The 16,475-nt window shown below is 43.7% G+C and overlaps 1 protein-coding gene across 1 annotated transcript in view; it reads right to left on the reverse strand.

Annotated features, from left to right (window-relative positions):
* Positions 1-16,475, reverse strand: part of thada (THADA armadillo repeat containing) — an 83,327-nt gene that overhangs the window by 58,354 nt on the left and 8,498 nt on the right. The window contains exons 20-25 of the mRNA XM_076742968.1: positions 16,296-16,442; positions 14,679-14,839; positions 7,329-7,438; positions 4,610-4,742; positions 1,418-1,540; positions 55-177 (exon numbers count right to left, since the gene is read on the reverse strand). Coding sequence (XP_076599083.1) covers positions 55-177; positions 1,418-1,540; positions 4,610-4,742; positions 7,329-7,438; positions 14,679-14,839; positions 16,296-16,442 — 797 coding nt within the window. The remainder of the gene's footprint in view (positions 1-54; positions 178-1,417; positions 1,541-4,609; positions 4,743-7,328; positions 7,439-14,678; positions 14,840-16,295; positions 16,443-16,475) is intronic.

The raw sequence follows: 16,475 nt of genomic DNA on the forward strand, positions 1-16,475 counted from the left end.
AGAATCTCCCTGCCTCAGCTTCATGGGATGGAAAACAGTAGTAGAAAAACTCACTGCCCAAACAGGAGAGGTGAAGCCCAGCACAGCAGCCTGCATTCCATCTGAGACGAAGGGGATGATGTTTTCCCCCAGACGAGTGTCTCTGTACAGAGCCCTGAGGATGTTCACAGCATGGACCTGTGGTGAGGTAAACACATAACATCTAACCATTCTGCACCTCATCAAGAATTCACGACCTAATAAAGATGATGACTTATTGGTCAACAACACAAACGAGATCGCTCAAAGAATAAAGACCAGAGGAGCATTATGTTTGTCCACAGATCTCCATCGCCGGGCTGCAAAACTCACTGCTGTCCGTCAATATTTCATGAGGCAGAAATGCTTTGGGAGTTTAACCTCACCTGCAGCACTGTTAGGCTGCTATTCATTCCTAATGCATCTTCAGAGCAGCTCTCCTCAGCGCCATCACACCAGCGCCGTTACAATGGATATGACACAGTTTGTTTCATCTTCAGAGTCAATCAACGCTACACAGATTTTCTACTTTCTGACTTGATTTGACGCTTCTCACCTGGCTTTTATACTGCTTGGTTGCAGAACAAATTAAACAAACTTTAGGGCAGCTCAAAGTGCATTCAATAAGAAAGTCCTATGGCATCAGTCACAGCAGGAGTCCTTATGATACCACATCAGTGTTCAGTGCATTCAGAAAGTCTTCAGACAAGTTTGTTATGTTTCAGAGTCATCTTAAAATAGATTCAATTCTATCTGCACACAATACTCCTCAAAACAAAAAAAGGGTTTTTTTTGGCATCCTACTTCTATCAATGGGCCCTGAGATGCTTCTGCACCTTGACTGGAGTTCGCCTGTGTGTGGTCTGATGAAACCAACATTGAACTATGTGACCACTATTCCCACCAGTGCATGGAAGAGACACTGCAGTCCAACACAGTGGTGGCAGTATCGTGCTGTGGGGATGTTCTGCGACACGGACTGTACTGCACTAATCAGGATAGAGGGGAAGATGGAGTCAGAAAAATGGAGCAATCTTTAGTGAAAATCTGAAGTGGCCCAACCAGAGTCCAGACCTGAACCCAGCAGAGCATCTCTGGACAGATCTGAAAATGGCTGTGCTACGATGCTCCCGACACGACCTGGTTGAGTTTGAAGTATTCTGCGAAGAACAATGTGAGAAACTTCCTACAGAAAGGTGAGCCAAGCGTCTTTATACTTGGATATGGATATTCAGTTTTTGATTTTTAATACCTTCACGAAACCTGTTTTTGCTCTGTCATTGTGGAGTACTGTGTGTAAACTGATGAACTGAATCCATTTTAAGATGAGTCTGAAACAACAAAACATGGAAAACTTGAAAGAGTAGGACTCCTGGATGAAGCTACAGGGCGGTCAGACCTGAGGGATGGTGGAGCTGTCAGAGTTCCTGTCAGCAGAGGGCATGGCCAAAGCGATCAGCTCTCTCATGGTCATTTTTAACAGGCTGCAACTGGACGACTTGGGCTCAGAGGAGAGCAGAGCCTGCAGAAGGAAAAAACAAACATGAAAATAGAACAGAAACGCAGTAGGCAGAACAGAAGGAGTCACAGAACAGGTCCGTTTCAGAGATGTTACTAGTATTACTGTGTCTCCATCAGATTTTCATCTTTTTTAAGAGCTTTTAGACTTATGACGGATCAAAATCAAAGCAGCAGGACCAAAGATATCATCTTTTTTTATTCTGCACATTTGTCTTCCTTGTCAAAACCTCCTGCCTACATTATCCACAATGCAACTCAAATGCCAACAGTTTGATCAAACATTCGGGTGATTCAGATTTTTCGCATTATCTAACTTCTAGCCTTCAGTCCAAACCTCAACTGCATCCAGTGAGGTCACTTTAAGCAGCGGAGGGTGAGACCCAGCTATCGTGCAGCTCCCTCTGGAGCCGCAAGAAGCTTTAGACAGCTTTTTCACATTTGCAGTTGTACTTCCCAAGACCAAGAATTCAGGATTGTGTACTCAGTGTACTAAGAACTACAGCTGCATGAATACTATGTGCAGTAATTATTGGATTGGATATAATCCTGATACTTATATTGTTAGAATATGTACATTTGTGCAGTTTCTCATTATGCAGGTCAAACATATATAGCCTGATGGTCTAATGCTGCTAAGCTGTTGATTAAGTTCATGTGAAAGACTTTTGCAACTCAACTTTATCAGACCCTAAAAACTACATGTAATAATGCAATGCCATATTCCTGTCAGTATCAAAATAACAAAAGAGAAGCTCCACATGCTACATGTTACCAGCCATCACAATGCACTGCACTGCGTACAATTTAGCAAATACAGGCAACTGATGCATTTTGATGCATTCATAACACGTGACCTGCTGTCGTTTCGGGAGCAGGGCTGCAACAATATGAGATTTTCATGATGCAGTAATCATGGTATGTGCTATTACCAAACTACTATTATTATTATTGTCAGTTACAATCACTCTTAAAGGAATGAAAACAGAATGCTTTACTGATTTCTGGAGGGTTGAACAAACACTAATAACACTAATAAGGTAGAATCTCTTAACAGAAGTAAACTATGCTCATCAATGTGTATAGTGGTATTCCATCACATAAAGACACAGCTATACAATTACTCAAGTTTGTCTATACTGATAGCTTCACTGAATGACATCATCTGGACGTGCCAGGAGTGGGAGTTGGGAATGTGGGAGCCAGGAGGTGACAGCAATTGGCTGCTGTGTGAGAAAGGAGTTATCTTACTGTGGGAGCTGATGGGAGCCAGCTGTGTGTCTGGCCCGGGTTATGGTTAAGAGTTAGGCCTGGGACAAATGGAGAGATGGAGGATGGAGGTAGGGAGGAGCGGAGGAGGAGAAGGAGGAGGCACAGTCTGGCTCTTGTGAACTCCCTCGGTTCATAAGCGGTCCCTGTGAAGTCTGTCCCAGGTCGATTCAGACCAGCATGAGGCGAGCGCAGGAGCCAGCCTTCCCGGATTTGACTCTGTCTTTCTGTGTGAAGGAATGCAGCCCGAAGCTCTGCCAAGGTGTCGAGTTCTGCTTCTCCCAAGACTTCCTCCTCTCTGCCGGGCTCTCCCGCACTCTCCCGCTTTCTCCTTTATCTTTTCCGTCTCTCCATCTCCCCTCATCCTATTCTTAAGTCATCCATATTTGTTTTCTATTGTGCTCTGGTCTGCCTTCACGCCTCATTTTACGGTATCTTCACCGTAAGCTCTCATATCTTTGCATCCCAAAGGTAATTTCAGGGAGGCAACAAGGATTTTTACAGCAGTTAACATGCAGATAATTCCCATGAATAATCAGGGATAAGTACATCACTGCCTTCAACGTCAGCTTCAGAAAGGCAAACACTGGAATTATTAAGTTTAAAGCCAATTTCAAAATTAAGGACCAAAGCTGGTTAAATTCAGTTAGTTAAAAGATCTCAGATGCCTGGCATAGAAACGCACAAAAAACGAAAGAGTCAGTGATGTCAGAGGCACAGCCGTGCACCTCGTACCCATAACCACAAGAAAGAGCAACCCCACTCCGAAATCACTGCTATGATAAAACATGAACTCTGTCATGTCTACTTTTAATATCAGTAATCAGAGGAAGCGGGGAGGCGAGCTGTGGCTGAATAACAGACTGAGTCAGTCAAGTGTTAAGGCAGGTTAGTCAGAGATTACAACACATTGTTAGAGGTGTGTGGGACTGGTGACTACCAAGAGGGGTCAACCAAAGGACAGCGTGTGTGTGTGTGTGTGTGTGTGTGTGTGTGTGTGTGTGTGTGTGTGAGATGAGTGTTTATGTGAGTCACTGAGTAAAAAAGACAGATGGATTAAGAAACTCAATGTTCTTCCAGCATGAGTGGTCCAGTGGCATGCCAAGAACTGCTGATTGCACTACTTTTAGGGGTAAACAGGAACACAATACAAGCATGTACACACACACACACACACACACACACACACACACACACACACACAGAGTTTCTGTCTCTAAATCTCTGAGAATCATCTAACATTTGTTCACCAGCCATAACTCTCACTATGTCCATGCAATACATTTCATATAGTGACCTTAAGTTTGACCAAATTTAAACCTTTACTGTCACATGGCCTTGTGTTACAGTTAAGGTGGATTAGAATTTGCACTGTATACCTAAATCCAGCAGAATTTACATAAAGCAGCAACAATTCCACCGCACCACCTAAGAAAGATTTTTTTATAGAAAATTAAATAAAGTAATCCCTTTTTGCCAAAAGTCTAGTGTCGGTATGATGGTGGAAAAATCTCTTTCACAAAGTGTGTCTGAAGTAGCACCAAAGCATCACAAACACTGACAAAGGATGACTGTGTGCAGAGAGGGTCAGATTCACTAATGGAGCAGAAAGACGTGAGGACCACTCCACCACACACTCCATCAGAGGAATGTGCTGTTTACTGACAAAAGGCTGCATCTTCTGCCTTCTCAAGTGTTTCAAATTAAAGCGGCCTCTTTCCACCACTTCAAGTCAACAGAGCGAGTCCAGCGTCGAGAGCGAAACAAGAAAGCAGCCTTTTCATACGGTTATGCGCTTACACACCTGAATGTAGAAGGGTATTCCGGCGCTGCGGCGTGTGGCACACAGCTTAGACGACGGGTCGCTGGATTTGACCTCCTCTAGAACCTCAGACAGCCAGCGGGCCGGAAGCTGCTGCAGGGCCTGACTTCCACTCCTGACACACACAGAGACACACACACACATAGTAAATAATGGGTCTAAATCCTTTGACTTTGCCTTTTTAAATGAGTAATTATACAAAAACTTCAATAAAATATCAAACACACATTCTTGAAACATCTTAAAGCAGAAGAATCACTATGAAATGCCACATGTTGATTCGTTATGTTACATATTTATGTATTAATAATACCACTTTTAATATTTTTATACACAATATACACATTAGGTTACTTTAGACACACTAGCAGCTAAAAAATATATATAATACATGATGTATAGTCGTGCACTTTGGTTGCGTTTTACAACAAATGCTAAGAATATGATCTGAAGCAGGTCTGGCAAACACACCCACACCCACAAGAAACCGCTATGCCCTGTTCTGTAAGGAGCAGCTGTTTAACAAGAGCCAGTGGAGCGGAGAGGACAAATTAAAACAATCCAACGTGAAGGACAGAGCGAGGGCGCAGCGCTGCTACACACACACACACACACACACACACACACACACACACACACACACACACACACACACTCCAGTGCACTTCAACACACACTTGACACACCACACACACGCATCCTCACTGAAAAGCACATGCAGTGAGGTATAGACTGATTTCCGGGGTTCTTATCCTGGTACCCTTATACCCTGCAGTTGAAAAGGGGGCAGGTAGAAAGATGATTAAAATAAATAATATGTGTGAAAACTAAACAGTTCAACCGCTAGAAAAACTTTTGCAACAAAATCCTCTTCAGTATCATTAATAGTAAACAGCAGGTGGTGTTGGTGAAGGGGTACTTGAGTTCATCTCACAGGTCTGTGTGGGTGCGTCTGACAAAAAGGTTGGGGACCACCTCTGTAAACAACTGCAGACATAAATGCTCAAGCCTAACAAGTGACCTCAGTTAAGGAGAGACAAAAAGAGAAAGTGAAGAGAGACGGAAAAAGTAAAAGAAAGAGAAAATGGCAAAGAATGAGGAGAAAGATATTGAGACGCAGTGAGAGAGTGCAAACACAGTGGAACACACCAGAGCCAGATCCCAAGGCAGAGCATCAAAAGGCTGTGGTTAAGCACCCCGCAATCAACACCCCATAACCCAGCACACGGCCTGCATACCATCCACACACTGCTCGCTCGTCCCCTCCTGAAAACACACACTCACATCCACACATGCCCCGAGCAGATCACACACACACTCCCAGCACTCCTACACGCAACCGCTAGAATGTCGCCCTCATTACACAACACACTGCGAGACTGGTTTTTGTACAAGAACAAAACAAGTGAGTTTTGATTTAACTGCTCAGCACTGGGTGGTTCAAAGGCAACGCTGCTGCGACGGTTTTGTGGTTTGTCACCTGCCACAGGGCTAAAGACATCTTCCACAACGCGCCATTGAGGAAAACAGAGAGGTACAAGAGAGTGAGAAATTCTTTCATGTCATTCAGAATTAAAAGTTAGGGTTTTTTTTTTTCCTTCCCCCCAGGAGGATAATAGTAGGATTATTTCCATGAATAGCAGAGATGATGGATAGTGTAGAGCTGTGTGAGGCTCAAGCCACATTTAATGTTGCCCCTGGCAGCATGTCGCCACAGAGGCCCCATCGGTCTGTACGGTGCTTCAGTTCAATGAGCAACGAAAGTGCGTGAGTAGCTTTAACTTGGCTTTAACTTGCTAAATTCTCACGATAATTTTCTCTTTGATGGAATCAAGTGACACAATGGGTTTTTTTTTTACTGAAAACAGATCCTGTAGCAAATGATAATATAGTGAATTAGATAAGATCAGATGTAAAATTGACCTTTGAAAAGGGACAGGAAAATGTAAGTATTAGCATAACTAGACCAAATCTGAATCTGTTATAACTGGTATTAAAGGAAAAGTTCACAGCAATTTATTTGCTTCCCAAGATGGTGACGTGTGAAAAGACTGTGGTTGTTTGGGGGATAATATGGGTGGATTTTGTCCCTTTTGGACAGACTCAGGCTGGCTGTTTCCCTACCAAACATATCTGACAACCCAAACTATAGCTTAAGATACTGCACAGAAGAGGTCTGCAGATGGATAACACGTCATTTGTCAAGAAATAGTTCCAACATATAAATCCCCATACATTCCCAAATGGTTTTTACATTTCTGATTGTGCACATATTGATCAAACATGATTCATGTTAATTAGTGAGCTTCAGAGCCAAACATATCCTGACTCTGATCCAAGCAAAGACATGACACTGACATCAATCCTGACATCTGACATCTCACACGTTAGAAAGAAAAACAAGAGTATTTACGAAAATGTTGTATTGCATTGTGAGTTAATATTGTCTCACTCCATTATGAACAGCTTCATGTTTTCATGACCATGCATCTCTGTTGGCCGTCCAGAGGACTCCAGATGATGAATAACACCTCTCTTTGTCTAATCATGTATATTATACCTGAAGAGTGACACTGAGATGACTTGCCTGCTCGCTAATTACAAAGCACACTGACACTCAGTGTCATGATGGGAGTCAGTGCCCACAGCCATTAACAAGTATTACCTTTCAGCCCTTTGCCCTGAATGTGAACGCACACACCTGCACAGCATGTCGGTGAGGCGCACAAAGCCCACATAAGCCAGTTCAAAGGCGCCACGATGACGGGACTGCAGGAGCTGCTGACGGAAGTACAGGCCTACTCCCTCCACCTGTAACAGAGAGAACCACAGAGGGAATCAGCAACTGAACTGTGACAGCAGCAATACTGAATGTGTGTGTCTGTGTGCAGCCACGCATTACTCACGTTGTGGGGACATAAATCTGTTTATGCAGTCACACTGTGGGGACTCGCCATACTTGTGGGGACAAAATGCAGGTCCCCATAATGTAAATCATTCAATTTTAGGGTGAAGACTTGAGTTAAGGTTAGGGTTAGTCAAGCAGTGGTTATGGCTATGGTTAGGGTAAGTCTCCAGGAAATTAATGTTAAGTCTAAGTAATGTCACCAAAAATTGAAAACCTACCATGTGTGTGTGTTATGTATGCCTGACTTTAAAGCCCCCTGCCTTACCCTCCAGCAGAAATGGATGTGACCAGTTAAACGGGGTCAAAGTGACATAACTGCAGTCAAAAAGATGATGTGACATGTCAGGCTGCACACATCTGAACACGCTAACAGTGAGCGGCGCATCAGCTGAGACTCACTGAACGGAGGCAGCAGAGTGACTGTTTTCTCTACTGGAAGAAGGACGGATTGTCCTGCAACACCTGAATAACACTCGTTTTCAGTTACATGACAATCATAATAGGTTTGACAGGTCAAGGATGCCAAGTCAGGTTATAGTGTTTGGAATTTTTCCGAGTGTCTTACTGCAGAGGAGGCCTTAGCAAAGTCTGACTGTGGAGGGGTCGCTTCAACTTTCTGGGTGATACATGTCACCCACACTGACACACTAACAAATTCTGATGATTATTTTTTAATCACTGATTATTAACCTGTGATGTTGTCTAAAAAATATCAGAATATAGTGACACAATACTCATCACATTTTCCCATTTTCCCATCACGTGTCGTCAATTTCAATTTACAATCCTGATAACAGAAGGGAAAAAAAGCTGCTGCTGAACTTTAGAAATGAGTGGCAGCATTTCAGTGACTGAGTTAAGCATCATCGCCTACCATTATCTGGCACAGACACTACTGGGTTCTGAGTTAAGTCTAACAGCACAAATCCCCACAATGAGAGCACTCTTCATCAACTTTGTGGATGCAGAATGCATCAACTGAGAAGCTGCAGTGAGAATACGTCCACTGGGGCAATGAAAACAAAACAGGAAAGCACTACGAGCCCAACGAAACCACTCTTGTAGACTTTGTTCTTTGTGTTACTGCGTGAATCATTATGTTAAGTCAAGCAATTACATCTAACTACATGCTATAAACTCAAAACAAAGCCAGGACAATTATCCCCCACCCGGCTCCACCCCCGCACAAGACGTAACTCCACTCATGGTCAGTCAAACGGTGAACTGCATTATCTCATCCCACTTTAGCCTTTTCTCTATTTGGCAAGCACAGTGAAGCTGTAACACAGGTTACACTCTTGTTTTAGAGACAGCACTTAGTTTTCAGCCAGTGAGCGTTGAGCATGTCAAGCGTGAGAGCGGCATGTCAGTAGCGTGACAAGTGTGTTCAAATAAGGATGCTGAGACATCCACATAATGGCCACTGTCAGTAAAACCATCCAGTTAGTAATAGTGTTAGCAACATTATTCTAACTATACACATACACACAACACACACAACTGAGTGCTGTGGCAGTGTGTAAACTGGTGAGTGTGTTGCAGGTGAGGCGGCAGGGCGAGGCGGACGCAGAGCTCCAGTGCCCTGTCATTAAGGCTGTGGTATCACCGCCACCACAGAGGCGGCCAGGCCTCGACTTAGTCAGGGGTGGCATGGAGGGCACAGGGAGGGGTGGTAAGGCCCCGACGCAAAAACACCCCGTGTGGAACGGGGGAGAAAAAAAAAAAAAAAATCCCAACGGCCCCTCGGGGGATGTAGGGTTAGACACAACATCTAAACTAACACAGACGCAGACCCACAAATGAACCAGGAGTACGCCAGTCACCGTAACCTTCAGCAACAAAGCCTGATGTCACTGAGCAAAAGAACAATGATGCATGAGGACAGGTTTACGGGATAAAAACAGCGGGAGAATGTGCTGAGACAGAAAAAAAGGAATGAATGAAAAATATGTGGAAAATGAAAATATCACAAAAAGAATACATGTTACCAAAAAATGTAGGGCTTGGCCAGCCTGATTTTGGCCACATGACTGGCCAATAAACTCAACTGACCCTGCAGACCTAAAGTGGACTAACTTAAACACCAAAGTATGGACTGAGTAAACCACAGCAGTACCAAGCCCAGTGACTTATCACATTGGTGGCCAGAGCAGACTCTCAGGACAGGCCTGACCTCACCGGGGTAAAAATGGCAGCGACAGTCACTGTTAGATGGCCCGTGGCTGCCGAGGCCCAGACCGCTGCGGTGCTGAGCTGGGCCGAGCCGGGCCGTGGCTTCGCCTATTTAAAGCTTCCCTCCCGAAGGTTCCCGTCTGTGTAACTGTTTAAAAGGGCCGAGCAAGCTTCCTGCTCGGGGCGGGGAAGGGTATGGGGGGGACTTTATTTAGACGTCAACTTCCTGTTTGCAAATGTGCCCGTTTCCCAGAAAAACTTCCATGCGGAGAGGGAAGTTTCCCAAGTCTAATTACATGTATGGCTCGGGGCCGTGACAGTGACCCAAATAGCCAACTTCTCCCCTGAGGCCGAGGTTAGACAGCACTCTGATAATGTTTGTTGTTGTTGTTGTTGTTGTTGTTTTTGTTGCAGCAATCGACATGAAGAATTGTGAAGCTCTGGTTTAGAAATGGCTCAGACAATAGAAAGCCATAATGTGATAATTCAGACTCTTTGACTCAAACACAATAAACAAATGTTACTCCTGGACTGAGTTCAGCATCAGGCAAATATGCTGACATGTAATATTAGATGTAATTACAGCTAATCACTACTATCAGCAGTACCAAGGCTTGGACGAAACAGAGGGTTACAGTACCTTCCATGGATTTAAGGATCCATGTCTAAATGTTGTTAAAGCCTTCAGGAAAAGAATGAGGAAGACAGGCCAGGAAACTTCCAGGAAACGATATAAGGATATATAATGTAATTATAGGCCTATACTGCTGTCACGTAATACATTTTCTCTGCAGAAAGTCTTAATCAAAGCTCCAGAGGGTTCTCCTTCATGTTCCGTCACTGGTCTTTTCACAGAAGCTAATGAAATGACTCTGCTGCTTCAGACACTTGAACAGATCACAGACACTGTCAAAGTTTTTGTTTGAAGTGTTTGTGGTGTCAAACATATTGTATTTTATCTTCTAAATATCAGTATAATATGGGCCAAACCGCCCCTACCCATGTGTAGACCTTGTCCTGTAGACTTGATGGTTTGCACTGACTATCAACGGCATTAACAGCAGGACTTGATAAACCACATAAGTATAAAGGAAAAGCACTATACGATTAGAACAAACATGATGTTTTATCATGTATGATATCTTTTGTGGAATGCAAATGAGCTCGTACCATTTTCATTCTTATGGTATTTTGCTTAAATTTTCTGTCTTGATATGTACAACAGCTGTCATTTACCTTATTTTTCTTCCACATGAATCAATAAAGTATCCTATCATCACATAATACCAATTCAAGACATTTGTCCAAAATCAGATCTCTGTACCTCAGTGATGCTGAATGGGAATATCACTTCGTGTTTGCTGCGTACAACATCTATTTTTTCAGATTCACAGAGTCAAAGAAGTCAAAGTCACCCTATAATTCACTGTTCTCTGCATAATAAAGACTCAGTAGTTACTGTTTAGTGATCACTAAAATGAGATTTAGGACATGCTTGCATGAATCCTCTTCACTTTGAGCCGTCGTTGACAGGTACAGGAGATTTTCAGCAACGAGCTGTGTGCATGAACACTTTCCATTCCACTGTGTGAATCTCTGAGGGTAACACTTGGGGTCATACGGACTACTTTTAGAAATCTGACACTCAAACAAAATGGTGTAAAAATATGGTGCACTGCAGAGCAAATATAGAGCAGTGCTGGACAAAGCATGCCTATTGTGTTAATAGCAGTGTGTGTGTGTGTGTGTGTGCGTGCGGTTCTGTGTGTTTCTCCCTTTGCTTTAGAGCAGCCAAACAAACGGTCGGTCTCCTCCATGTAACCAAGGCTCCAACCAATCCAGGCAAAGCTATGCCAATAAACACCAGAGCTGTCAAACCCCAGCTGACCAGCGACTCTGGTGGTCTGTCACACTCATACAGTAGAAGCATGCTCACACACATACAGAAACTTATTATTACATAGTACTGTCCTGTCAGGAAGTCAACGTGCTACGCCTCCCGTTCTCCACCAATCAACACAAAGTTTAAATCGCAGTGTGTCACCTTTGCTGAAAATATTACAGTAACTGATCACCGACAGAAAAATAAAGCAATGAAAAAAAGAAAGAAATCAAACCATTTCCATTAATGCCCATCCACAACCACTGCTGTTTCCATGGTGCCACCCAGTGACAGAAACATCTGCAGTGTTGCCAGGCCAACGAGGATGTAACACAGGATGCTGGCTGAGGACCGCAGGAGGTGTTGAGCTCACAGCCATCTTGGAAAGAGATGTGTTTTAGTCTCACACACGCACACGCGGTAGGGCAGAATGACTATGCCCGCAAAGACGTAGCCAGACCCAACTTTCCAAACACTGTTGGAATCACCCCACTGAGTGTTAATGCTAACACACACGCTATTGGCACACGCGCACACACACACACACACACAACGCGTGGAACTGATGACGAGCAAGTGAAAAAGAGAACGCGATGCAGTGAAGGCAGAGAGGACGGAGGGTCAGATTTTCCTCTCGTCCGCGTGGTCCTCCAGTTTGTTAAATCATCGGTTATGTAATGAGGCCCGTCACCATAGTTACCACAGTGGACAACATGGAAACATGATATCACCATCAATTATCTCCTCGGGACACTGTGGTTGTGACGTCATTATCGAGTCAATTTCTGCAGTGATAGTTAAGACGACCCTGGCTGTGTTATAAGGCTTAATATTAAACTTTGAATTGTCAACGTTAGCTGCTAGCATCTGAGCCATACCGGTCCCTAGCATCATGTTTACTGTACAGAGATGAGAGTTGTACTGAACCGCTCCTCTCAGCAAACTTCACAACGTTTTGAACTATTCCTTTAATACAATTTGGCTCATGCTGTATTATATAGAATCTGCCAGCGTCTGGACGCCAACAAGACTGCTTAAGCACAAACTGATGAGACAATTACAGCTTTTAAAATCACTCCTGCTTCAAGTAAACTTAATCCAACATCTAATATTTACTGCAAAGGTACACACAGCTAACTGTGTATATAAACCACTGTCACTTCATATCTCAGTGAGTGTCAGTTTTCTCCAAATGAGAACAGAGCACTGATATGAAAAGCTCTAAAACTGGAGGAAATAACGGGAAATAAAAGCCAGTTACTGATAAATAACATGCAGTCTAACGCACGGCCTGCTGCTAACCCTGCAGTAAACCCACCGATGATGAGATCTGATCTCAAATAAACATTCCTACGACTCAAACTGTTGCAGGTAAAGAACCAGCAGTTAAAAACTGTGGCCCTCCAGCACACAAACAAAAACACACATTCAGCACATGGTACAGTATGATACTTCCTACTTTCTTCCTCAGGAGTGTACACGCATGGTCAACAAGCAAACACATACACACACATGTGCACACACACACACCCTTTACCCCCTACACAGACAAACACAGCCTATGTCTGGTACCCTTGTTATTATGGATGTTCACATGCTGAACCACTCAGACAACTATTCCAGTGTGCGTTTGTCTGTGTCAGTCTACGTGTGTGTGTGTGTGTGTGTGTGTGTGTGTGTGTGTGTGTGTGGGAGTGTGTTGTTTGCAGCGCTCAGTGTTTTCCTGCTGGTGGTGGAAGTGATTTGGAAAGAATGCAGTGGAAAGGGAGGGGCGTCGCGGCCGTTAAACCAGCAGGGTCGGGCCTCAAATGAAAGCGCGGCGCTAACGAGGGCGGATGCTAATTGAAGAGCCTCCCAGCGTGGGGTCACAAACACTGACAGACACACACACACATTCACATCATTCCCTGCTACAGCATGTATACACACATACAGTGAAGAAAATGCCACCTTTATACATAGAAAGCATACTTGCTGTGTGGATGGATTAAAATAGCTTACTAGATCTCAGCTGACACAGTGCTAGTGTCCACATTCGGGTCGGGCAGTTGTATTTTTAGATTATCATCATTGTATCACAGTGGCAATTCCCGATGTGATCGAGGTGTGGGGGCCGGCTCGTGTTCTCAGCAGCATACTACCACAGCTCAGCTGTTATACACTGGTTAGCCTTGTTAGCCATTCCATTCCCACAATGTGCCTTCAAAGCAATAAGTGTAGTCACAATACAGAGTGGAGTAGAGGCAGCAGATGTCTGAAGTCCCTTCTGTCAGATGTGAAAAGCTACCAACATACAAAACATACACCATCCCTTAGCCATAGCAGGATTCGGTAATTTGAGAGCCGGTCCTCCTCCATGGAGTCCGTCATGTTGTGCCGCCATGTTTCTATAGTAGCCCAGAACAGACAAACTGAATACCAGCTCTTGACATTTTTCAACTTTTTAGAAGAGGGTGAGATCACAGGTATTCAGTTGCTTACAATCTGCAACCTCAACACTAGATGTCACTAAATCCCACACACAGGTAACATGATACCAGAGATCACTGGAGCACTTAAAACGAAGTCAGCGGTCTGCTGTGGATGAATGAACACTGATTTTTTTTTTTTACAACAGTGATGAAGAAACTGGATAAGGCCATTATCGGTACTGATATTGATCCAGTGGACCAGAACATCCTTATTGCTATAGGTCAGTAACAGTTTTGGTCTGAGGTTGCCAATGTTGAATGAAGTGCTGTTTAAATTAGACTATTTTAATGCCACAAGCACAAGAGGCATTCAGTGTTCAGCATACAGCTTCTTTCTTGAATGTGTTTGAATAACACATCAATGGACACTGAAGCTCTATGGCACAGAGGAGTAAGATATATCAGGCTGAGGGTTCACACACAATACTTAACACTACACTACAAGACATAATTAATAAAGTGCACCATAAACATAAGATTGAAAATAGCACTGATTGGTCAAAATGCTACAACAAGCCCAGAAACTGAAACCAGGCTGGCTGCTACTGTATATGAGACAGCGGCAGTGAGAGGCGGAGCGAGACTTGTGTGAGTGTGTTCAGTACATCAGGACCTCACCTGCGCTTCTGTGATGAGCCCAGAGTGTGTGTGCGACTTGTCATTGGTGTAGTGCAGAGGCAGGCTCTGACACAGCTGTCCAAGCAGCATGGCCACTTCCTTCATGCTCCGCCAGCAACATACCAGCACCATCTGTGCTGTCACCCTGTAGCCCTCACCGCCTGGAGCCAACACACATACACACACAAACATGAAACAAGTGACATGGGAAAAGTTTCAGCACTTTTTTGGTTTACAACAAAGATGGATTTGTTGTATTAGTATGTTAAAGTTTTGTATTCCCAGAAATCAAAAGACGACCCACGTCACTTATCGTCCCTGCCTTTGTTATCAATAGTATGTGTATGTTGGTCATACACATACTATACATTCCCAAATGTGCGCTCACACACACACACACACACACACACACACACACACACACACACACACACACACAGTCGTTTCATTTTCCCCGTCACTGTGCAGTTACAGTGGTTTATGTAATCATTAATAAGATTCCTAGAGGTACTGGAGTAAATGTACCACACAAAAATAAGGTCAAACACTGCCCCCTTCATGACATCACTAGTACTGCACTCACTGGTGACACAACTTGTGTTTTTGTCTGACACTGTGAGCCCCCCTCAGACAACATTAGCAACAACCAACAGCCTATGTACTGTTTCTACGGGAGCAGTCATTGGTAATTTACCTAGTCCACCTGCCAAGCTTCTTCCATGATAGAGCAGTAACTCCTCTGGCCAATAACAGACCTCTTTCTAAAACAATTGTTGTGTCTTTCTAATGTTATAATGAGCTGGATACAAACCTAGCAAGAAAGCCTTTGTCTTCAGAAGTATTTGTATGGATAATATGTGATGAATGCACTCTCTTACTGCTTCACAGAACCTTTGTATTTGCATGCAGTGCCAAAGACAGTGAAGAAGTGCACCTCTTTCCTTTTCACATTTGATACATATGTCACGTGTACCACTATTGTATTTATTGAGCTTTACTGGGGTTGTATATATTCGCATCAGTCAAATTTGCTGCAGTCATAAAGATGTGTGCTAATTGTGACTGCGCAAACAAACAGATAGAGATAAACTCAATAGATGGCCTTCCATCTCCCTCCATAAGGGGGCATCCTCTTCTACAAAACAGAATTTCTATGATTTCCATGCAGATTTATGATCGTTATTCGTGATGAACATCAGAAAGTGAATCTAATAATATGCGTATCATGTCTGTGGGTTGAGAAGGAGTAAGATTTCCAACACAAATTGTGCAAATCGCGGACTAAGGCTTGTAAAGTTCCTTAACTGCGTCCATAAGCTGTGCATCCAGCCGCTGCAATCGATCCAATTGTTGACCGTGTTGATAAAGAGGCCTAATCAGTGGCCAAACTACAAAACTTCCTGTTGTTTTTAGAACACTAGCATCCACCTCTCTCTTTCACCTCACGCAGCATCTTTGCCTCATGGCTCTTCCTCCCACGTCCCCTCACAGAGGAGCACCTCACAATCTGAATACATCTGAACAGGTGTAATACTGGATCGTTTAGACTAATGAGGCATGCCAAGATATTTATCTGTGTAATAATGAACGGCATTAGCATAATGATGTCTAACTCACCTGTGTCCAATGACGGTGTGTGTGTGGTCTGTGTCTGTGTGTGACCATCTCCGTGGTGTGCATCCAGCTCTCTGGCACTTGTGAAGAAGTCATTGGTGTCTCTGGGCTGAATCTCCTGCAGGATCTTCTGCAGACCTGCTGACGCCTCTGTTCAAGCACACGCCAAAAAAAAAGTCATAT

The sequence above is a fragment of the Chaetodon auriga genome, chromosome 11 (assembly GCF_051107435.1).
Source record: "Chaetodon auriga isolate fChaAug3 chromosome 11, fChaAug3.hap1, whole genome shotgun sequence".
Taxonomy (NCBI): domain Eukaryota; kingdom Metazoa; phylum Chordata; class Actinopteri; order Chaetodontiformes; family Chaetodontidae; genus Chaetodon; species Chaetodon auriga.